This window comes from Fundulus heteroclitus, chromosome 23 (assembly GCF_011125445.2).
Source record: "Fundulus heteroclitus isolate FHET01 chromosome 23, MU-UCD_Fhet_4.1, whole genome shotgun sequence".
Taxonomy (NCBI): domain Eukaryota; kingdom Metazoa; phylum Chordata; class Actinopteri; order Cyprinodontiformes; family Fundulidae; genus Fundulus; species Fundulus heteroclitus.
The window spans coordinates 20,371,736-20,395,009 of NC_046383.1; the positions used below are offsets into that span (position 1 = coordinate 20,371,736).

Below are 23,274 nucleotides of genomic sequence, written 5' to 3' on the forward strand. Positions count from 1 at the left end.
TATGTAGAGGCATCCTATGATTTCTTTTATATAAAGTCCTCATCCAAGGTGACCGACGCTGCGTGTCTTGTTTACGCCCACTTTTCTAGAAGTCTTCCACCCAGCGTTGCCACTGAGTTAGACATTTGTCACTGACCTAAGCATGTTGCTGCGCGCCGTTACATCCCCCACAGGCAACATCCTCCTCCCAGCCGGACTGCAGGGACCCCCGTCTGCAAAGAGCGCCTCGCGTGTGTTCCCCTGGCTCCTAACTGTCCAGATACAAGGTGGGGTTAGACGGCACCGCTGTGGGGTCTATGAAATGCGTTACAGTTTTCTCCCAAATTATTATTAGTTTTCAAGTAAGCATAATCCAGCTCATACATTAATGTTCTACAGTTTACTAAAAAGAAACCCCACCCAGACATATTTGGAATCAATTTAATTGAATAAATCACTGTGTTTATAAAGCTGTTTGAATTAGATTTTTAAATTTAAAATTTTCTTTAAAAAAAAGTAGCATTATAAAGCAGGGATTTGATTAGTCACCCTAATTCAACAATATTCCATGTTGAAGTGATCCCTTCCGCTATTCACCTCCTTTAAATTGTGCAACACCAGAACTCGTCAGCACACCCTCCAAAGTCTTTCATTCCCTCATGTTTTTGTTGCAAAACCACCACATTAAGCAGTGGGATCTTAATGTCGGTGTAAATTACTATTCCTAACATTCTTCTTCATGCAGTGCCTTAATTTTTAAAGCACCTGCTACTATTCACTTAATTAATCTATCTCAAGCCTGGGATTGGATTCCTTAGTTTAATGGTACTGAGCTTAAAAACAGAAGATCAAAACCATTTTTTTTTCTGTTACTGACATTTTCTGTTTTCTGTATTTGACACGTTTTTTTTACCAGGTTCTTAGTTTAACTTTTAACGTGTTCATTTCTTTTGTACATCTTGGTACAAAACAAACACGGCCTTCCGGGAAACAGCTGAAGACGAGCTAAAAGTGCCCAAAAACGTCAGATGTAAGCTGGTAACTGTTTAAGTGACGGGGGTGTTTTGCGGTTGCAAGCGAGCACAATATGACCACGTTTAAAGAGGCAAATGCAGCTGGAAAACCACAGATTGGGAATTTTTGTTTTCTCTGCTTTTCTAGCAGAGGGTGCATTGCACGACAAAAGTGCATGAAAGCGATTCCCTGAAGCCTCGTTGCTGAGTCGGATGGAAAATGTGTTCGATTTTCAAAAAGAAACGCAATAATGTTCAGCTTTTTATTTTACATTATCAGAAAACCGGCAGATTAGGAAACTGTTCATGTATTCCTATTAGACGCCTGCAAAAACACCACATATGTATATAAATTGAGAAGGAACAATACGAACATCAAGGTTTGCTCGTTCCTGCGAGTGCGGCTCGCCGCTGTTCCTAAGGTTTCTGTAAATGTTTAGGTGCAGGTATATTAAACGGCTTGGGTGGGGGTTTATATGTTGACAGCATGCTTGGCTACTGCACACAGAAGCTCAATATTAATTCCGTATTAACTTCAACGCTCCAGCCGTGCTCGCTGGATGATGGTTAAGGGAAAATGTGACCATCACTTCCTTAGCAACAGCTTGACGGGCACTTTGTTTTGGCGCTTTAGAGCAGTCAGCTTTCCAGTGTGTTTTTGCATTCGATTCCAGTGCCCGGCGGTGCAGGTTCGGAACAGCACTGTGTTGTCCGCACATGCAAACGCAGCCGCAGTTCTATGTAAGCCAGAGCTTTTTCCGCTTGGTGAAACCAAACTACTTGCTTCTTTCACACACATCTCCAGTTTAGGTTTTCTGTTTCATGTCTTCCCCTTGCATGTTTTCTTCTGATCTTTTTCCATATGTTTTTTTTTTTTTCTGGTGCCTCATCTTATTCTCTTTCCTACTTAGACCTCCTCCCATTATTCTTATTTCCCACCGCTTTAATTTCTTCTCTTCTGCTCTTTCTCACGTCTTTTCACATTCAACTCTTTTTTTTTTTTTTTTTTTTAAACCCCCTATTCCATTTTATCCTGTCTTTTAGAAGTCGGCACTGATTTTCAAATACATTAAACATTCAGAGTTGGAGAGCAAAAGACTGCAATGAGGTGCTGCTAACAGAAGGGGGCAGTAATGCTAAAATCTTGACCTGAAGATTACACTGGTACTTTTTGCGCTTAAACAATTCCTAAAATGATAAAGATGCTAAGTAAAAGACAACAACTTTTAATAAGCTGCTGCACTATTTTTTTTTTTTCTGTCATGAAGAAGAAATTATTCCAGTAAAATATAGAAGATTACTTTACACCATTGTCAAATACGGCGTTAATGTCCACCTGGCAGGTGCAAGTTTCCACACGGTTAGCATAAAACGTCCCGTGGCTGGCAGCTTTAAAAAATATTTTAAAAAATAAAATGCAAAACAACCAGAACTAAAAATGGACGACCATTAAGACATGATCAGTTTAAAAAGAAGTAACTTTTTTCTTTTCTTTCTAGGATTGAGACCACCAGTCGTAACCTTCTGTCCCCCTCCGTTCTTCTCCGCAGGGTCTGGGAAGTTACGACGGGGGAGGTACTGAACACACTGATCCACCACAACGAGGCCGTCCTCCACCTGCGGTTCGCGAATGGTCTCATGGTCACCTGCTCCAAGGACCGCTCCATCGCAGTATGGGACATGGCCTCGCCCACCGACATCAGCCTGCGGCGCGTCCTCGTGGGACACCGCGCCGCCGTCACGTCGTCGACTTCGACGACAATATATCGTGTCCGCCTCAGGGGACCGCACCCATCAAGGTGGCGACTAACGGTCTCCCGCTTTTTTGTCACTGGCTTATTCACCGACGTTTGTTCTGTTTCAGTCCAGATTTTACACCGCTGCTCATAAATGCAAAATGGCCTTTTGCCTCATGTAGGTGTGGAGCACCAGCACCTGTGAGTTTGTCCGCACTCTACATGGTCATAAGCGGGGGGATTGCCTGTTTACAGTACAGAGATCGTCTGGTAGTCAGCGGCTCATCTGACAACACAATCCGGTATGTGCGACGTTTTAACAGCTCTGTCTTAAATTGGCCCATTTTGTTTGCCGTAGTTCCCTTTATGCCAATGTTTTTTGCTGCCACATTGATTTGCATTATTTACAAAACACAATGCTGAGAATATGGCTTTCATGATATTACTACAAACATTGTTCGTAACAACTCAAAATGCTATTACTGCATCATCTTGGGGGATTTAAATTAAATGTAAAAGAAAATAAAAGTTTTTTTTATTGATTTATATATTTAAAAGTCATCCTTGATCTCTAATTTGACAAATCACATCTTGGGATTGATCCTTTTACTGTTGGTTTACTTAGAGAACCAGTAAACAACTGCAGTCATGAATTCAGCCTTTTTTTACCCTTTAGCCCTAGTTAGAGCTATTTTTTTAAACTTATGGTATGGTTCATGGGATTAAAGTTTCAAACATAGTGTTTTGTGTAGAATAATTTGATCCGGGTTTGATAAGTTAAGGTTTCATCATTTCTGAAATGTAGCTGTTCTTGATTCATATTGCCGGGGGGAAAAAAAAAAAGTGAAATTGTCCTTTACCCCACGTTGCTGAATTGGAGGCCAAATTCAGTGCTGTGTTGGTTTTCGGGTTTGTAGAATTTGATTAAACCTCAAGTCTGGGAAACAGTCTGAAGTTTGAAGCAGAAAACCCTGTGGGAACCCCGTAAGATCAACCACACGTACGCCAAGAGCAATGAAAAGGCAACTAGATGATCAAAGGCAGAGAACTAACACTTTGACTACGACAGCTGAAGCCAAGCCCGCTTTATTGCAAAAGCACTTCAAATACAGCAGGCACAGCCTACGCGCTGAACAAAATGAACGATGAAAATGGATTAAAAAAAAGCTGAAGTAAGGCTCATCTTGGTCTTTTCCTTCGGCAGGTTATGGGACATTGAGTGCGGGGCGTGTTTGCGAGTGCTGGAAGGTCACGAGGAGCTGGTGCGCTGCATTCGCTTCGACAACAAAAGGATCGTCAGCGGCGCCTACGATGGGTGAGGCTTCATCGGTCCGAACGCTTTCTTTGAGCCGAGGCGGGGAATTGTTTGGTAGACATTCCTCACATGCCTTTGTTTCTGGCAGCAAAAATAAAAGTGTGGGACCTGCAGGCGGCGCTTGACCCTCGGGCCCCCGCTAGCACATTATGTCTGCGCACTCTAGTGGTGAGTTGTTGTTTTTTTAGTTGTTACTTCTTTGAATAATGCCGTATTAAATGAAGTGAAAGGATGCGTGCCTTTAAATGCACCTTTACTATAGCTCAGGTTAATTGAGTCCTTCCTGTTAGCTACTGCTCTAATGGTTCTCTCACGCCCCGTCTTTGTAGGAGCACTCTGGCCGGGTTTTCCGCCTGCAGTTTGACGAGTTCCAGATCATCAGCAGTTCTCACGACGACACCATTCTGATCTGGGATTTCCTGAACGTCTCGCCCAACGGCCAGTCAGAGGGGCCGGTCTCCTTCCCGTACCTACAACGTACATTTCTAGATAGCAGGTATCCTGAAAGCGTCGCCGTCGAGCCTCCCTGCTAGTTTAACTGCCTGATTTTCGATTTAAAAAAAAAAAAACTCCTAATTGTGATTCCCTGTAGCTTCATTGCACATAGGGATAGCATTTTCTACTATGTTAAATTTGATGATTATGGCTTAGAATATTACATTGAGAAGACTGCTGACGCGACAGTGGTTCTGCAAATTGACATAGACGGCCTCAAAAGGTCATTTCTATAGAAGTTGGCTGTTCAGCGCTCTGTATCTCGGCAGATCAGTCAAGCAGTTTATTCACTCGATTTAGCAAATGTGGTCATTAAGTCACAAACCTTCTCTTACATTACTCACTGTACACAAGTGTTCTCAATTATTGCAAAGTAGATGTCGTGGCCAGATACTTTAAATAAACTTGCAGTATAAGTTGCAAACAATATAAAATTCCTCATTATTAACTCTGAAGTACATAGGAATTTATGGTTATTGTTTTCTATAAGGTTTTTTTTTTTTATCGATTTTAGTAAAACAGAGCCTTGTTTTCCCAACTCCTCCTCAAATTATTCCACAGTTTTACTACATTTGCTTTAAAGTAGTATGCAGAGGTGAACTCGCATAGAAAGTTTGGTGGAAGGAAAACTTTGAGGAAAGGGGGCAGAAACTGCAGGGATACCACAGCCTTGAGAGGATTGGTTAGCATAGCCCATTCAAGAGTTTGGGCAATTTCACTTAGTGTGGACAATGGTTGGAATCAGTGCTTTAATAAACCTCCACCCCTGTATCTCCAGAACATGGGGTACGACTGGTGCATTCTGGGTCACCCCTGAGTCAGAGATACACCTGACTGGTACTAAGATCTGGTCTGTTGACGGTCGTGTCACTGTAGTTGGGCCCGTACAGAAGTCAGCCGACGCAGGGCTGTGACTGCTTCTTTTGGCGAGTCGATCGTAACAGCGGTGTCTACCCCCCCTCACCCCTGCAGGCTTTTGACAAAACACAGATGGCAATAAGGCAGACCTACATTTGTCAAAAATAATTTTTATTTTTTGCAAAAGTTTCAAAAAACTGTTCTTGGTAAAAGCCATAAGCATCCGAATGAACAATGAGAAAAGGTTGTGAAGTATATCCCGTTTAGAGTTGATTTACTGAAATAAATGAACTTTTCACTGATATTCCTCCAGACTGTGTTCACAAGCGTCCCGTTATTTGTGCTCCCTCCCCATAGGTGGCGCCATACAACTCGCCTTTTTATAGGAGGAAATCCAGGGCTGATTGGCTGATGGGTGCATCTGTCGCAAAAAGGAGCGCGTCTTTTTTTTCCCCCTCCTCTTCCTCCTGGTCATCTCTCTGTCCATCTCCCACTCAGCCCCCCCCTCCTGCCCGTTCTGACGGACCCTTAAAGCTTGTGCCCATCGCCTGCCAGTTCAGCGACACGCATACAGGCCAACACTGAGGACTCCCCACTGCAGAACCGACGCAACTCTCCCAAGACGTTCTGCTACTAATTTATGTTTTGTAAAGTACACTAATGACAGTATTAACATAGACCTGGCAAAAACCCACAACTTTTTTTTTTCTTTTTTTTTTTTTTTTTTTTTTTTTTTGGTCCCCTTGAAGCAAACTTAAAGCCGCTTCTGCTCCTCAGATTTTAACCCCTGCCAAAAACAGGTTTCCGCAGATGTGGATTTGCTTATAGATATATATTTATATATATTACACAGACAAACACAGTGGCACAGTTGGACAGAAGTTGACTGGAGCTGTGATGCGGGAGACAGAGACTCTGCTCGGCTCTTAAGGAAGAAGGGAAGGACGGGAGATCGAGGGGCTGAAAGAGGGAGAAACGTGTTGGCGAAGGCTTCCCTGCGCCTTCTCAAGAAGTTCTGCTCCTCCTTGACTCTCTCTCTCTCTCTCTCTCTCTCTTTCTCTCCCTCTCCCTATCCCGCCGCTAGCCTCCCTTTCACAGCCCCTCCTACGAGGTGCACATTGGCGCGGACTAAGGGGGCACACTCACACACACACTCTGAGCGTGTGTGTGTGTTTATGTGTATGTGGACTTGTGAAAACGGCAGAACAGAAGCGTCAGACATGCATTGAGGTTTGGCCTTGGATCAGCATCCGGTAACACCATCTGCTTTTTTTTTTTTTTTTTTCCTTCTTTTAATTCTTACTTTTGTTTACTGTTTTTTTTTTTTATCACTGTTGTTTTTCTAATTTTATTTGAGTATTTTGTTCTTAGTACAAGAAAAATCATACTAAGCGTAGTCCTTTCTCTTCTTCCCCTGCCTTTCTCCTCCTTCTTTCTACGTTACCCCCACCAACCAACCCCCCCCCCCCCCCCCCCCCCCCAGTGTTTATCTGTCCTTCTTCACGCCATCTTTCTCTCTCCATTCATCCTAAGTGCTTGCTTTGGTAATGAGAGAAGCTGGAATTCAAGAGCTCAAATTTAGCTGTAAACGGAGTTGTCTTGTCAAAAATTGTGTTGTATATTAAAATGATTTTTTAAAGAATAAATTGACCTTATTGTGAATAAAGTACCTGACAGTGGTGGAGTGCTGAGCCCGACTGTAACCCTGAATGAGTGTCTGTTCTCGTGTGTGTGTGTGTGTGTGTGTGTGTGTGTGTGTGTGTGTGTGTGTGTGCGTGTGTGTGTTATGAGTGGATTTGGGTTATTCTGCCTCTCCGTGCAACTTGATGCAAAGGTTTAGCTTTAGTCATTAAAGGTTCATGATCAATCCAAAAAAAGGTTTAAAAATGAGACAACTTGACTTCTGAAATTAAAGACATTTCGCTTCTCATCCAGGAAGCTTTCCAAGTTCAAAATGTCTGTAGTAGTGTGGAGTTCCAAGCTTTGTAGACCTGCAGATGAGGCATCGTTAGAGCTTAGATTCGCATGTATATCAACCAATGATGGGGATGTTGGGCTCATCGTTTGCCTGGCTCACTGGAGGAATGTGGTCACATGCATGGAGGTGTGAATTGGGGTGAAACTTGGCAGGAATCAAACCTTTATGGCTGTGTTGTAAGTTTTTGACAATTGAAACCTGAGCCCTCCTCTGTTTTAAGGTTGTTTTTTTTCTCGCTTTACGTAAATGGCTTCCTCCACCCCTCTCAAACCATCTGTCTTCTCTGTCCAAAATGGGAACATTTTGGTCCTTAGCCCTCTTTAATCTTTGCCATTTATTTTATGTGACATTCTGTGTTGTTCCTAAGGCGGGAAAAATCATTTTCTGTTTAAAGATTCTTTTATAAATTACAGATGTTGAAGATTTACAATTTTCCGTCACAATTTGTATGAGCTGCGTTTGAATAGTTGAGGTAACTAGGAAGATCCTCCAGTGTCAAGTGTTTTAGTTAATGTTGACAGACCTTAAGTAGTGACTGCTTCTTTAAAAAAAAAAAAAAAAAAAAAAAAAGCCCCACCCAGTCTTCATTGTCTGCTTCTGAAAGTTGTGGGCATTGGGTAAGGCTTAAACGTTGTGCAAGCGCTGACTTTAGGGCTGCTCCTTGGTCCTGATCCTCTCGTCACACTGCGAAAACGAAACTAAAAATAAGCCACATTTTCTTGAAATTGGTGTATTTGTTCTTGGTTTGAGCATGTAAATAAGATGATTTGGAAGCCTATGGAATAAGGTTTTTGCACTTAAAATAGGAACAACTCATTTTACTTAGAGGGCAGTGTATCTAATTATTTTAGGGGTCAAAATACTCATTCCACTGGCAGATCATCTTATTTACCAGCTCAAATCAGGGACAAATATATTAATTAGAAGAAAATACTTTATTTTTAGTTCCGTTTTTGCAGTGCAGTTTTCATGGACAACAGTTTGAGGTGTAATCGTAACGGGGAGGGTTCCTCTAATGCTCATCTGTGGGTTTATGATGTTCTCAAGCGTTCCTACCCGCAGGTTGTTCAATTGGAGGGATTCAACTATCTTTAAGTCGCGCCCAGAAATGATGGCGGGGTGGAACATATAACTAATTGGGGCCTCGCACTGCTTCAGTCGGTTGCGGTCAAGTAAGCCGAAAAAGCCAACCTCTGTTTACTGGTCTGTCAATGTTCTGAACCTCACCTGTGACCGTAAGATGCGGATCCCAGATCCAAGGGGCTGAAATGAGCTTCCTCTTTAGGGAGGCTGGACTTGGCCTCAGAGCGAGGGTGAGGAGCTCCATCAGCAAAGGTAGTCCTAGGTGGTTCAGGCATCGGATCCAGATTGGTCCTGGATGCCTCCCTCTAGAGGTCTTCCAAGGAAGTCCCTGCTGGAAGGAGCCTACTTGGCAGGCCCAGAAACAAGTGGAGGAGTTGTACATCCCTTCTGGCATGGGCATGCGTCGGGATTTACCAGAATGAGGTGGACGGGTTCGCTGGGTCGAGGGATGTTTGCTTTTCCCTCCCGGGATGTGTAACGTCAGCGCAACCAGATCTCGGACAGGCGGCAGATAATGGGATGCAGGTTTTGCTCGGAAAAAAACCCAAACTTACAGATTTGTGACTGTTTTTTTTTGTTTTTCTGTTTAAGGCCTCTTACCTCACCGGTGATTTAAGTAGGAAGCAGGGTTGCATCAGATCGGACTCAAAACGAAACCTGATCTACAGGCCAGTTCGACTTGGGGATTAACGAAAAACATTCTCTTCTCTGTAAATCTTGAGGCCTTGGAGAAAACATTTTCCAAGTAAAGATTATATTCCGAGTATTTTCTGACTGTTACCACCAGATGGGAGTATATACTAATTTTCCCCGCCGCAGCACAGTCTGTTTTTTAAGGCTTTGGCTCTTGACAGTGGGGTGGCCGAGTTGGGTTAGGAGTCTAAACAACCTGTTACAGAGGCTCACATACCACATCTTGTAAACGCTGTCAGTTTGAGAGAGCGAGATCTGAAATGCGGTACATTTTACAGCAGTCTGCGTGTTGAGTTTTCCCCCCTTTCACAGTAGGTTTGTCCACTCATTCAGTGCATCTCCTCCTGTATGAAAGGGGGTGGTCTAGGGCATGGTTCCCCAGTCCGTACAGCCGAATGTTTGAAATTCTGACTATAAGTTATGTGGGTCATACGTTTTGCACTTGGCGGAGCACCGTTAATATATGATGTGTGTATGTGTTGGATGGGATATGGGCGTGCGTGCTTCCTCTGGGTCTGTGGGATTTCGGCCCATAATTCCTGCAGCTCTCGGGTCACAGCTCCGTTCTCACGCACATATTTGGCATTCCTTCCCCGACATGATTACCATACACCTTCCACTCTGGGTTTGGCTACGCGGAATATTTCCATCATTCCCGAGTGGAACTGAAGCAAGGTTCCAGAAATGAACAACTTACACCAGCAAACCCCGCCACCCTTTCTTTACTCCCTTACTCTCTCTTCTCGATCCCACACCCATTTCTTCTCCACCTCACCGTCTCCTCCTTATACCAACCCCCCCCTTCCCCCCATCATGCGGCGCAGAGTCCTGTTGCCTTGCAATACGTATCATCTGGTGCAATCTTTATCCCCCTGAGTCAGCTGTTTGTGTCTGCCGAAGCAAATGGGTCATTTGGCAGTGACATCTCCTCAGTGACCTCCTGCTAGGACAGGGAAGGGGATGGAGGCTGAGAGGGAGGGACAGAAAAACAGCTAGACAACTTCTCACCACTGTGAGGTTTTCTTATATGCTCTTCTTTTTCATCATGTAGGGTAAATAGAAAAAGGAACTCGAGGTGCGTTTCAGCAAGCTCTGGTTCCTCTGGGAGTTTGGTAAATGTTCACTTTATATTTTCCGCACACTTTTTTTAAAGTCTTAGTTGGTGTGTTTACTGGCAGAAAACGTCTATTACGCTGTAGCTTTCAACGGCTTGAACTTGGGCTTCAGTTGAAAAGCAGCTTTTAGGTCACACAGTAGCTTGCTGTCGAATTTCATAAAAGCGCCCCTGTTGGTTGGAGCAGCAAAGATGCTGCGACTCTCTGGTTTAATCCACCGTAGGCTCGTGGCTTCCGCATTGACCACTCGCCCTGATTTATTAGGCGGGAGCACAAAAGTGATTGTCATTAGCAGGAATGAAGTAAAATACTGCAGACACTGCATTATCCTTAAACCTTTCTGCTCCTAGATTCACCACTTTCCCCGCACGCTGTTTATCTATTTGAAACAGAGAAAATTAAGAGATAAATATTTAGTTTCGTACACTGTTGTTGGTAGGCCTGCAGTCAGAAGTTAACATGCTCTGATTGTTATGATCGTCCCTATATATTGGACAATGAATGGTTCATTTGGGCTGTATAGGTTGAGGGAGTGGAATGGCAATACAATAAACTAAAGGATTAAAAAACTCAAATTTATAGTCAAATCTAACATAAGCGCAAATATCAAGTGTACCTTCAATAACATTTGGATACATGACCCTGACTAAAGGTCATAGCATCCTGGTTGAACATTCGGCCAATCTTCATAGATGAAAACGGAGAGACTCGGCCTTTTAAAAGATTTAAGTGTTGAGTTCGGGGCCATTACAGAAGCTTAATCAAGGCATGCATACTTTCCAAGATGTTTGTTTGTTTGTTTGGGATCATTTTCCTATTGGAACACCAAATTATGTCAAAGTTTTAACCATCTCTCTGTTGATTTGAGGTGATATTGAATAATTTGGTGGTAGTCGTTTTTTGTTGTTCAGCCCGCTTTGTGCAGTGTGTACAAACCTCACTGGCAGGGAAATGGACCCTATGCTTGATGCAACCACCTCCACGGTTGGAAGTGGATAGACTCTTTCTAGGTTTGGAAGCCAAGACTCATTTCCTCCAAACATATGTCTCGTCATTGTGACCCGACTGTTTTACAACACGTGTCTTAAAAGGCAATCTGCTCGTCTATCTGAGTGGCTGGTAATCTTAGTCATATTTGATAGTTTCAAGTTTGGTGCAGGCACTTCTTTTTTTGGCCGACATGTTGGACAGTGACTCCGGTGTTTCAGCACATTCACTTTTATGACAGGCACCAACCCTTTGGTTCCTGGGTCCAATTTCGATTAAACTGGGGGCAACAGTTGAGTTCAGCTGGTTGAAACATGGCTACAGTCGAGTTTCCAAAAGGAAGATGATCCCAAATGCAACAGGACTGCTTCTGGAGTGGATAAAGTAGGCTACCCTTAAGCTTCTTGAATGGGCCTAACCTCATCCATAAGAACAATCAACCGGAGTTCCTGCTGCAAAAAGCATTTTATCAAATACTACTGGAGTGTATGCATTTATTTGAGCCTGTGTGGATTCCTCTAAATCACAGGTGTCAAACTCAAGGCCCGCGGGCCAAATCTGGCCCGTCGAGGTAAATTATCCGGCTCTCGAGAGCCAAAAAAATGCATATTCCCTTTTAAAGTGTATAAAGTGGCTAAAACTGTGCCTAGTTTAACTCACCCCAATATCAACTTTTTTTTTGCAGATAAACTGTATAAGCTGGGCCTAAGGGTGCTACTTTTATGTTACTGTGCATTTTTTATACTACTGTGTGAACTGGAATGAAATTATGAAATGAAAAGTATTGTCTCTACACATGCAAGCGGCCCTTTTAATGACTTCATGATGCCAAAGTGGCCCCATATAGAAATTAGTTTGACACCCCTGCTCTAAATCCATAAATTTCAGGCCTTTTCACCCAATTCTTGTTTTTTAAGAATCGCTAAAGCTGTACGTTGCCAAATTACCCCGAAAAAAGGTCAAATACATTGCAAAAGGTTCCAAATAAATATAAGATGATGCCCAAAATGATCAAAATATTAACCACACTAGCATTTTGCTCATTATGTTGCCATTCTATCATTATAGTTTTGAATTCATGACTTAAGGCTGAAAGAGGAAGAATTGTGCTGGTCACCTCCCCCCATCAAAAGACTCTACCAAAAAAAGATATCTAGAAGCTAGAAAAGTGACCGCACCAACAATAATTTACCAAACGAAGCTAAACAATGGTGTGCAATGTCTGCAACTTGGCAAACAAAACAATCAACAAACTTAAATTAAGTGTTGCCATGAAAAGAGGAAGTGACGAAACCGTTTAAAAGAGGTCGCGAGACGCTTGAGATGTTTCTGAAAGGTTTACTGAGTCAAGAAAGACCGCTGCACACAGAGCTGAAATAAATAAATGAAATAATTTTATCGTAATAATTATAGTAACCATCATAGTAAGATTGCTTATTTACGTTTCTGTCTTTCTTTAATATATAATATATATATATTTATACTTTCAATAAATTGTTCCCTTTAATTCTTCTTTCCCTGTGTGTATGCATGAGACTTTGGGTTGTTCCACTGAATGTCCTGGTAGCAGCACTCTGTATCAACGGTATCTCACAGGAGCATCGTCCCCCTGGGTCGTTTCTATAGCAATGCTATTGGAGAAGGCGCCCTCCCCACTGGGCTTAGCCAAGCACTCATCACCTTCTGCACCTTAAAGCTGTGGATGTAGTGTCCTCGGGGGGGAGGGGCATAGAAAGAGGAGGAATCATAAAGAAGGTCCCCAGTTGTCTTTGGTCGCAGTTGGTTTGGTTTGCAGTGCTTTGTTGGCAGGATTTGGTGCGGCTTGGTCTGTTTAGTACATTCCTGTTCGTAAAGCTTCGGTCCCTTGCGTTGAGTCGTCCCGGTTCGTGCAGGGACCGCACAGAACCCCTTGTGACTTGATCTCCAAGCACTCATGCGATACACGTTTTCTTGTCATCCTCTCAACAACATGCATATATTCAATGTCAGTCACTCTAATATTTCCCCATTCATCCTTCTGGTTAGCGTCCTGCCGTCCCGTCCAACAGTCTCACAGGTCCCCGCGAGTTCGGTGGTGAGACAGATAAGTGCATCACATGTCAGCAGTCCATTATATGTCCTCTGGATCCGTGCGGATCGTTCTGTCTCTTTGTCCGCTGGAACGTTTTTCATGTTCTGATGTTCCCTTTGTCAGTCGGCTAAGCGCTCATTGTCTTGTTCGGCAAGTCTTTTCCCAGCCATGCTCTCTCTGTATGGTCCAGTTAAAATCCCACGATTGACAGCAGACGGGTTTTGTGGGGTTATGTGATGGCGGAATCAAGGCTGTCCTGCCTCAGACTCTTGACCGACCTGAAGGCTCTCTTTCGCTTCTTTCTGAGTTTCCAGCATTACTGGAGATACAGTCCAGTTGGTCCAGTAAAGGGAACAAAAAGTTAGAGAAATGATGCCTAACCGGGGGCTTGGAGTGTTTAATTAGGATTCTTAGAGCTGAACCCCATTAATGATTCATCGCTTCTCTGGTCAATATTTGTCACAACAAAGGGATGGACGTTCAGTCGAGTGCAACAGAAGAGATGACTGGGTTAGCCATTTGGAGGCTCAGGGTGAGGCTTTTGCTCGTCAAGACAGCGGGTGCCAGGGTTAGCCGCTGCTAGCGTGTCCCGGTGGCGCGGACCCTTTTGACCCGCTTGCTGATGGTTGTAAAGCGGAAGGGTGTGGTGAGGTCAGGCTGTTCCCCCGGTGGGAAGCGTTTCATAAAGTGTACGTCCTGCTGGTTGGGGAGCGTGTGGGGCCCCCTGCGAGGACGCCCCCGTTTGGTGAAGCCGACATACCAGCCCGAGTAGCGCGCCGACATCAGAGCCGTGTAGTGGTTTTCCAGGACCATTTCCACAAAGACGCAGTCAGCGCTTCGGTTACTGGCCTTCTGGGAGAGAGAGCACAAAAACCGCAGGTGTATATACAAAGGCGTAGAGAGAGGGCCGTCAGGAGGCTTTGTGATATTGTTTCATTAACGCTTCCCAGTAAGAAAAAAAGTCTCACCTTTCCCACCAGCTTCCCGCGGCGGTTCATGCACAGGTAGAAGTTGGTTTCTTTGCCTCGGATTCTCACCTGGCTACCAAAGGTGTCTGCCTCCACTACAAGCTGGGCTTATTAAGGGACAGACAGAGAAACAGACAGACATTAGAGATGCAAGTGTGCGGAAAAGTGCCGCACGGTCGTCTTTTATTTTCATAGCTTAAAGTTATCAAAGGCTCTTGTATTTAACAGGACAAATATTTAGAAACCAAAACCTTTGATGCCCTTTTTGTTTAAGGCTTCCTGTGGTCTACGGTAACAGGAAAAAGCAGTACTTTCACTGCCAAATTCAATGTAAAATTGTTTCAAAACCTAATAAAAGTCTTGCAGATTGCAGTTTCCATACAGCTGGAACGTTTTAACTTTTTTTCTCTCCACATTACAACCACAGCCTTAACTTTATGTACTTTATTAGGATTTCATATAATAGACTACCATGTAATTGACTAGTATGAACATTTGTGTATGAGTGTTGAACCCCCCTGGGTTATTACATTGTGAAACCATCTTAAGTGCATAAGTATAAAGCAACTAGACTTCTCCTGTTTCTTCAAGGTCATCCAAAAGGTTTCTTGCATTCTGATCTTCAGTAGAACCTCCATCCATCCATCCATTTTCTAACATGTCTATCCCTTATGGGGTCGCGAGGGGTGCTGGTGCCTATCTCCAGCTGTCAATGGGTGAGAGGCAGGGTACACCCTGGACAGGTCGCCAGTCTATCACAGGGCCAGTAGAACCACCTTTCACTGTATTTCAGCCTTAAATCGTTTGGAGTGTCTCTCTATCAGCTTTGCGCATGTAGAGATTAACATTTGTGCCCCACATTCTTAGCAAAGTAACTCAGATAAAAGGGAGAACATCTGTGAACATAAATCTTCAAGTGCTGCCTCAGATTCTCAATCTGATTTAGGTCTGAAGCCATTCTAAACCATTCGGTATCAGCCATGCCTGTATGTATGAGGTTGTTGTCGTGCTGGTCCTGGACCTCCAGTCTAAAGGCTTTTGCAGCGTCTGAAAGGCTTTCTTTCAGCAAAGCCATTTCCACATAATCTGACCTTTTTACCTAGTGCCTTCACAAGAAAGGCCTCGCCAAAGCATGATGCTGCCACCATCATGTTTTGTTGTTGTGATTGTGTGTTAAGGGAGACCAGCAGTTTCCTGCCACAAATCTTGTTTTTCCACACAGGCAAGAAATAAATCCATAAAAAAAATACTTTGGGCTCATTTTGCAAGAGTAGCTTTTTCAACATGTTTGCCCTGTTAGGCTGAGAAACATGAACTGGAACTTCTAATGGCCTGCCTTCAGCAACAGCTTTCTTCTTGCCTCTCCTCCACATAAGCCAGATTTGTGGCGTTCGCAACTAATAGTTGTCCGGTCAACATATTCTCTCGCCTGAGCAGTGGATCACTGCAGATCCTCCAGAGTTACCATGGGTCTCAAAGCTGCTTTTCTGCTTTGAATTTTCTTGTTGAAAGCAGCCTGTGATTTTAACTTACACGCCGGTAAATTGACTTAAGGCCTTTTCTAGTCCACTCAAAAGCACTTTATACTGTAGCCACATTCACCTAATCACACTCATTAACACACACACATTCATACACCGATACACAGATCGGTAGGCAACTCGGCGTTAAGTGCCTTGCTAGGAAGACGACGACATGTGAAGCTGGAATCAAACCCACAACCTTCCCGTTGTACGACCACTATTCTACCCACTGAGCCACGGTCGAACATGCAGACGCAGGTAAACTCTGCTTGCAGGGTAAGTGATTTCTGAAGGCAATCGGCTACACTAGATTTTATTAGGAGGTATCAGATCAAAGGGGGATGAAGTGTTCCACACTTTTCAGATCTTCATTTGCAATGTTTTGAAAACCCTTTATTCTTTTTCTTTCCAGTTTCCAATTATGTGCTGCCATGCACTAGTTCATGCCATAAAAATCTCACGAAAATATAAAGTTTGTGGTCACTGTGTGGGGAAAAAAAAGAAGTTTCAAAAGGGTGTGAATACTTTTGCAGTTACTATTAAATTTGTACCAGCCAAGGCATTGTCACTGATTGGCAGCCTGGAAACTCATAGCTCCTGTTACCTGTGCTAATAAATGCCAGGCAGGTGTAAATATCAGAGTGCAGTTAAAGGAGGCTGATGGCACACCTGGATGCGAAGACTCTGGCCGCACATGGGCCTCGGGAAGGATAAAAAGATAACAGCCGGGAGAAACGAGGCAGCCAAGGGGAGCCGGAAAACACGCGGCCTGAGCGCCTGTGATCGTGTTGTTTCAAGGCGTGCACATGTGCTCCCGTGCCCCCCCGTGTGTTTGTGTGAGAGAGGCGTGTGTGCAGGTGCGCGATGTGCGTTCAACCTTCCAGGCAGCTCGTCCGCCGCATCACTAAACTGCACACCCGTTGGAGAGTGTTTGTGCCTGTTTAAAAATAAATCCTAAAACGGTTCCTACATGACCTTAGTCAACAAAGGGGTCAGCAGAAATCAATACATCCCTCCCTCTTGCCCCCCCCCCTCCTTCATCTCTCTTCCCCCAACTGTCTCATCTTCTCCCTTCTGCTCGTACTCTTCATCTTTATGTTGCCATGCACTTGTTTCAGATTTATTCTCTCTGACTCATTCTTCGGTTCCCAACACAGACTTGATTGGTTTAATTGTCGGGCTGTTTTTAGTAAATTCATGATAATTCAAACAATCATATAAAGACAGGGGCATCTCTGCGCAGGTGGTAACACGCTGTGCCTGAAAGGGACATGAAATCTACCTGACATCAATGAAAAGCATGTGCCAGCAGACAAATATGAATATGGCAATACTTAATTGAGTCTGTGCTGTTTAAGAACGGTTTAGCCATCGTTACACATGTAGCAGGAGGTTGAGAAGGTTGTTGGGGGATGGACGGAGAGAGGGTCAGACGATAGATGGAGGCAGGGAAAGGAAGCCTGCTGTTTAAAATCCAGAGGAGACAACAGGAAGGATGAAAAATCAATGGTCGGATCGATGAAAGAGATGAGTTTCTAACACTCGGTACTGATGCTCTATCTGTGAGGCTTCTTCCTTTAACTCACACTTCTTTTTTTTTCTTTAGTGACACCTTTTCTCTCTATGTCTTCTCTCTTGTGAATCATTGAGTCTGCAGCCAGTCAATGTGGTCTTTGTACTCCCAAGACAAGCTTCACTGCCCCTTTGTCAAAGCCATGGAAGGCCTGTATGTGCGCTTTTATGTGCATCTCCACTGATGCATGCATCTGGTCAACTTTTAAGTCTTTGTTCTTCTTACAGTGACTCCCCAAAGTCTTCACAGCCCTTGAACGTTTTCACATTTTGATACACTGCAAACACAAACTACACTGTATTTTGATAGGATTCCATGCAGTAGACAAACACAGACTTGTGCATCGCTGTGAAAGTAGAGGGAAATGATACATAGCTTTCAGAGATTTTTCAAAATATAACTGTGTGGCATGCATCTGCATTCTGCCTCTGCAGTCTGTACCTTTAGCTCCAAATACATCGTCAAGTCTACCGGCTTTGCACAACTAGAGACTTCATTAAACCCAGTGAGATTGTGTGAACAGCTTTTTCAAACAGCAACTTCCAAGTTTACTCTAACACATGAATATGCTTTGATCTGAGCCATTCAACTGCAGCCCTGGCTTTCTGTCTAGGGTCGTTGTCCTGTGGGAAACTGAACCTAGTCTCAAGTCTTCTGCAGCCGCCTGCAGAGTTTTCTTTCACGACTATCTGATGCATTGAATGGTGCTCTGTGAGATGTTTGAATATGAAGATATCATTTTATGTCCTAATCCTGCTTTAAAAATGTCCACAGCTTTATCTTTAACCTTTCAAAAGTGTTTCTTGGTTTTCATGATACTGTCTGTTTTTTATTGATCTACTACAGATCTCTGAAAAAGAAGAAAACCTTTTTTTTTTTGTAATATGTGTTGATTTTGGCACATAAAATCCCAATAAAATATGTAAAAATGTTGGGTTTTGATGTGGAAAAACAAAATACAAAAAAGTATGAGGTATGAATAATTTTGCAAAGCCCTCCATGCATGTGCAAACACGGCTTGAGCACATTTCAGCAGCTAAGCTTTTTCCCTGTACATGTGTGTTTGTGTGTCTTACCATATTTGTCTCCGTCCTCTCCCTTGGCGCTGATTCTGCGTCCCAGCACCTGGACGTGCTTGCCACTGGTACGGCTGTAGAGCTGGTAGACTCGGTGGTGTCTCCGGCTCATGGTGTCTCGCACCTGCGTCTGGTTCTCCACGTGCACGCTGAAGTTGACTCCATCCACGCCAAGTACCTGCTGGAACACCCACAAGCACATCCGCAGTTTGGCAGAGGATTGCGAAGACCTTTTGAAGAACTGTGCATAAAATCAAATATACAACACGTCATTCACGCCACACAGCCGCTCTCTTCTGATGCATGCCGTCTCTCACCTGCAAGGGATTGCACATCACCAGTAACATCTGGATACATCTGGAAAAAGCAGAAACAGATGAGTTAAGAAATATAAAATTTTGGAAGAGCGGGGCATGACACCATCATTTCCATTCCTTTCTTTTCCTCTGTTCTCTCTGTTCGACATCTCATTTCCTTCTCGGGTGATTAGTCACACTCCTGGGCGTGAGGCAGGCACAGCGACTTGACATACGGAACGGCAGATGTCCAGGAATCGAAAGCCAGACAACACCCAGAGCGGTGTTTACGGTAACGCTACCAGCCTCCTGTCCGAACCCACTTTCTGACCCGTCTGTGACTTTTGCCCTTCCAAAAAAATCTGGCCTACAAATGACCCGGCTGGACCAACACCGAAATGGCAAACATGCCGAGACGAGTAGAGAAGGTTTTTGGTTCGGACATCTAAGGAAACGGGCTGGCTCATTTGGCCGCTCTGTGTATGTAGACAGCTGCGCTGGACTACAGGTGTTCATTCAGCTGTGATGTGGCTTTTAAGAGCGGTGGATTGTGGTTACGTTTGGAGATGCTTGGAATATGTGTGAACAAGCGCTACCAAGACATGTGGAAAATGATTTATGGTGGCATGGTACGAAAATGTTAGTTTTGTCTACATGAAACCCATTAGTTGTCCGTCTGGTTAAAGTTTCTGATACCGTCCAGGAGAGACAGCTGGTTACACTTCTAATTAAAATTCTTCTCACTTTCTTGCATTGCCTAATTGACATGTAGACCTTGACCTTGAATGTATCACACGTTATTTACGGCTTTTGTGAAGGGAGTGATTGGATTGCAAAATCTTCTTTGGCAGTCCTTGGGCAGCTCTGAAATAGTGGCCGAACCCTTGATGGAGTTCAGAACCGAGTGTGTGGACTGAAAAGCAACTCTATGAATTTTGTCTTTCCCCACCTCATATCTTTTTGCATGCTTCTTCTCTCTCTTTTTCTCTGGCTTTCAGTCCTCCCTGCTGCTCGCCGAGCTTATCTCTCCCTCCCCGTCTTTTCTCTCCACTCTACCTTTCTCCTATCACCCCCCCATCCCTCCAATCTTTCTTTATGTTTAGGGTTAGCAAGGGCGACTCCTCCACACTGTCATGGGTACGCACACAGATGTGCAGATGTGTGCAGGGTAAATGTGTGTATACAGGAGGAGCAGACAGCTGACAGCTGGGCCTAAGCAAAGACATGCTGAGAAAGGCAGATACCAGGAGAAAAGGTAGGCCGAGAGGTACACAGTGGGCCAGGCTGAGAGAGGGGCTGAGAACGCTAATGTGAGAGCAAATAGGATTGAAGATAAAGCTGAAGAGGGCTGATGGGAGACTAAGGATAACGTCTGAAAGAAAAGGCAGATGCACCAATGTGAGGCGGAGAAGATGGGGATGAAAACCACTGAGGTTACACGTAACAAAGCAAGAAGGAGAAAACTGAGAGAGGAAGCCGCCAAGTGCGGAGGGAGATGGGAAATAGACAAGAAGGGCAAACAGTGGAAAAGGGAGCTGTTTAACATGTTGTATAACATGTCACTGTCTGCTGACTCGTACACACGTGCCATCAGAGCTATCTTGTTTCCTTTTACTTCTCTCTCTCCTGCCTCACAAGCCCGACTCTGTAGCCGGTGTTGTTGGCTCACGCCCGGGCCGTCCTAATAGATGCAGACATCCTGGGAAATGCAGCGGAGCATTGGCCGTCACTTTTTTTGCCTGCGCAGCCGAAAAACCCAGAGCGCCTGTGCATTGTGAGGACTCTCAGCTGTTAAAACACCACGGCTGCACCGCTGCCGAGGACGCTGTAGGAAAAGTGCCTCTGCGCTGGATTCCCCCGCTCCCACAAAAACCACAGACACTCCATATTATGCCAGCTACAGAGAGAAGGAGAAGGGGAGAGGAAAGAGGGAGACGGGATCAGCCGGCAGTGGGGGGAGGGATGAGAAAAATGAGAAAATAAGAGAGTGCAGAGTAAAAAAAAAAAAAAAAATTCAAGAGGAATACGGAGCGAAAGAGGTAGGGGAGAGAGAGGGAAAGCCCGATGTGCCCGGGCCCGTTGCCAAAACAAGCAGCCATCTGACATCATAAACCTACGTCCCAGCAGATCAACCATATGGAGGCTGCGGTTAGGCAAGCAGGCCTCAGCTCCGTGGACTGGGCACCAGCTTGGAGAAGAGCGGTCGGCCTGTGGGACTCAGCAAAGAGCGGCGGTTTCAGCCGTGTGTAGCAGTGGTTTACGTGGTACGCCAAAGTTGGAGCAGGGGCTTCGGCAAAGTTCAAAAGTTTCAAATGTGCAGCAAGCCGACCCTGTTTTAAAACCTTGCTTAGACTTGTTAGGATGTGAGCAGAACTGGGGGCCTATGACAAAGCAAAGGTTTGAACAAGTCATGGAAATTAAAAAGGTTGTTTAGACTAAAATCCCTGAGGTGAAAACCTGTGATCAACGGGATTAAACGGCATCTGGAGGAGGAAAAGTGGCGGCGGTAATGCCAATAAGTGAGATGGAAAATAATAAAAAGATGATTGGAAGAGCAGCGGATTATATAGAGAGTGCTCCTCTTTAGATGTCCCGAGGGGCACCGTCATTCATCGCTTATTCATTTATACTTTTTTTTAATTTTTTTTATCTGAGAACAGTATCTATGGGGGAAAAAAAAAAAGAAGTGGTATGGGCAAGAAATGAAGACAGATGTAGCCAGTTAGGTGAGAGGAAGGCAAGGAGACACGAGCAGCAGCAGCACACACCCTGTCCAGGTTGTGTGAGGAATGAGAAGTATCTAGAGACGACAGCCATCTGGGAGACGAACAGCCGACAGAAAGGAAGAAAAATAAATCCCCTGACTTCTGACAAGGCACACCTCAAATGAGACCCCCTTTTCCCCCCATCCTCCTACCACATATTTGCTCTTGGCACTATCATTTTCCTATCCCACCAGATAAAACCGGCGTTATTCCAATCAACTTTTAAAACATTCCAAACGGGCAAAAACTTGTTTTCTTGGACAAAAAGAAAAGAACGATCCATTTTGGGGCTGTCTGGCCATCCCCAAAGTGAGTGCAGATGGTGATGGAGATGTTTATGGCAGGTTTTATGAGTAACAAGACCCTGATTCTGACCCAATGGCCCTGAACTGTCAGCCAATCAAAACAGACCCTTGCACTCCTATGTCTTCTATGGGGAGTGATGTAACCCTTAGACATTGCAACCCGTATCTTCATTATCTTCATCTGTTGCTCTTACCCTGCAAAGATAGTTAAACAGAGCAACAGAACCTAAGCAGAGAAACGAGAAGAAAAGTAACTTACAAGACGGTCAACGTGGAAAGAAGGGGCCACATTGCTTCCCCCCTCCACTATGGAACTTGGCCCGAAGACGGTCTCCTCGCTCGGTCTGAGCCAGTCCGACAGTCAGGAGATTCTCCCTCTACGCAGTGAACCTGATGGATGCTGTCCAGAGTCAAAGAGTCAGCGGTCACTCCTACTGGCATCGGCGGCGGCGGCGTGCTCCGGTCTTCCGGTGTGGATGGCACAGACGAGACGGGGTGAGTGATGACCGCCGGGCAACCTTTAACAGCTGTCCTGACCGGTGGAGGGACAGATGGGCGGGGGCAGCAAATGGGCTGCGCGTTCCCGACACAGAGAGGAACAGGTGAAAGCGCGACCACGTGTCACAAATTGCCTGCACTGATCGACCTGGCTGAACCCCACAAACGGACGCGTAATCCAGTGCGTAAAAGTTCTCGGGGCAACAGTAAAAAAAAAAAAGAAGAAGAAGAAAAAGAACGGTGGGGGGAAATCCGTACTGGCTGAGATCCACGGACAGGAGCAGTAGGTTGCTTTAATCCAAGCTGTGCGGGGTCTGGAGCTCTTGGAGGTGGATTTTCTCGGCTGGCTGCTGGAGCAAACGGCGACCTGGATAATGAGGCTCTGCGGGCGCAGAGTAATGCAATGCGATCCCTGTCATGTCTGCGCCTCCACGCAGCGGGTGTGTAGCTCAGGTGACACCCGGTAACGTTGTCCCAGAGAGATGTGGATGAGGTCCGGGGGTGGTCCAGCTCAGATGGTGGTATATGGGCAGTCCTGGATTAGGGGGGCAGTAAACGGGAAAGAAAGATGGAGGGATAAGGTGGCTGGAGAGGATGGGAGCAGCTGCGACTGGGTGGCAGAGGCAGCCACTCGCGACACGGCGTGGAAATGACCTGCCACACTTTGCACCTGATTTTTCCGGACTCCCTCCCTCCCCCCCCACAACCCCCCGGCTCTACTCAGCCGCTGGTCACCGCCTTGCTGCAGCAGTCCCCTGTGCGCCCTCTCAACACAATACCTGCCAAAACACAGCACGATGACATCACCTCCAAAATGTTTGAAGGGGGAAAGTGCAATCCGATCTTCTTATTTATTTTTTTTTTTTAAAACAGAAAAGTTTAGGGCAGTTTCCCCTGAAAATGAGCGGTGGGGGTGAAACACCAAAGTCTGTCTCCACAGCGTTCCG

General features: G+C 44.9%; 1 protein-coding gene and 3 long non-coding RNA genes across 5 annotated transcripts in view; 3 read left to right on the plus strand and 1 right to left on the minus strand.

Moving 5' to 3' along the window:
* The first annotated feature begins 2,941 nt into the window (after positions 1-2,941).
* LOC118557458 lies at positions 2,942-4,043 on the plus strand. Its single transcript, XR_004927877.1, has 2 exons — positions 2,942-3,030; positions 3,933-4,043. It is a non-coding gene; the product is annotated as an uncharacterized LOC118557458 (long non-coding RNA).
* Positions 4,044-4,130: 87 nt separating this feature from the next.
* Positions 4,131-6,141, plus strand: LOC118557457. Its single transcript, XR_004927876.1, has 3 exons — positions 4,131-4,211; positions 4,373-4,539; positions 5,754-6,141. It is a non-coding gene; the product is annotated as an uncharacterized LOC118557457 (long non-coding RNA).
* Positions 6,142-12,574: 6,433 nt separating this feature from the next.
* fgf18a (fibroblast growth factor 18a) lies at positions 12,575-22,674 on the minus strand. 2 transcript variants are annotated; one of them, XM_012882146.3, is made up of 5 exons: positions 22,089-22,674; positions 18,781-18,820; positions 18,464-18,641; positions 14,292-14,398; positions 12,575-14,175 (listed from the first exon to the last, which is right to left on the minus strand). In XM_012882146.3, the coding sequence occupies exons 1-5, from the start codon at positions 22,118-22,120 to the stop codon at positions 13,903-13,905; spliced, it is 630 nt and encodes a 209-aa protein (XP_012737600.2). In that variant the 5' UTR covers positions 22,121-22,674; the 3' UTR covers positions 12,575-13,902. The 2 variants fall into 2 exon arrangements, with proteins under 2 accessions (XP_012737600.2, XP_012737599.2); XM_012882145.3 differs by having other exon boundaries at positions 18,464-18,644.
* Positions 22,241-23,274, plus strand: part of LOC118557384 — a 28,676-nt gene continuing 27,642 nt past the window's right edge. Inside the window, exon 1 of the long non-coding RNA XR_004927846.1 lies at positions 22,241-22,324. This is a non-coding gene — a long non-coding RNA (uncharacterized LOC118557384). The remainder of the gene's footprint in view (positions 22,325-23,274) is intronic.

Bases quoted from the DNA above. Each gene is read 5' to 3' on its own strand.
- fgf18a (XM_012882145.3), bottom strand. From the start codon at position 22,120: ATGTGGCCCCTTCTTTCCACGTTGACCGTCTT. The intron at 14,399-18,463 runs GTAAGACACACA...TCCCTTAATAAG, and splicing joins AGAGGACGGAGACAAATATG to CCCAGCTTGTAGTGGAGGCA. The intron at 14,176-14,291 runs GTGAGACTTTTT...TCTCTCTCCCAG, and splicing joins GCGGGAAGCTGGTGGGAAAG to AAGGCCAGTAACCGAAGCGC.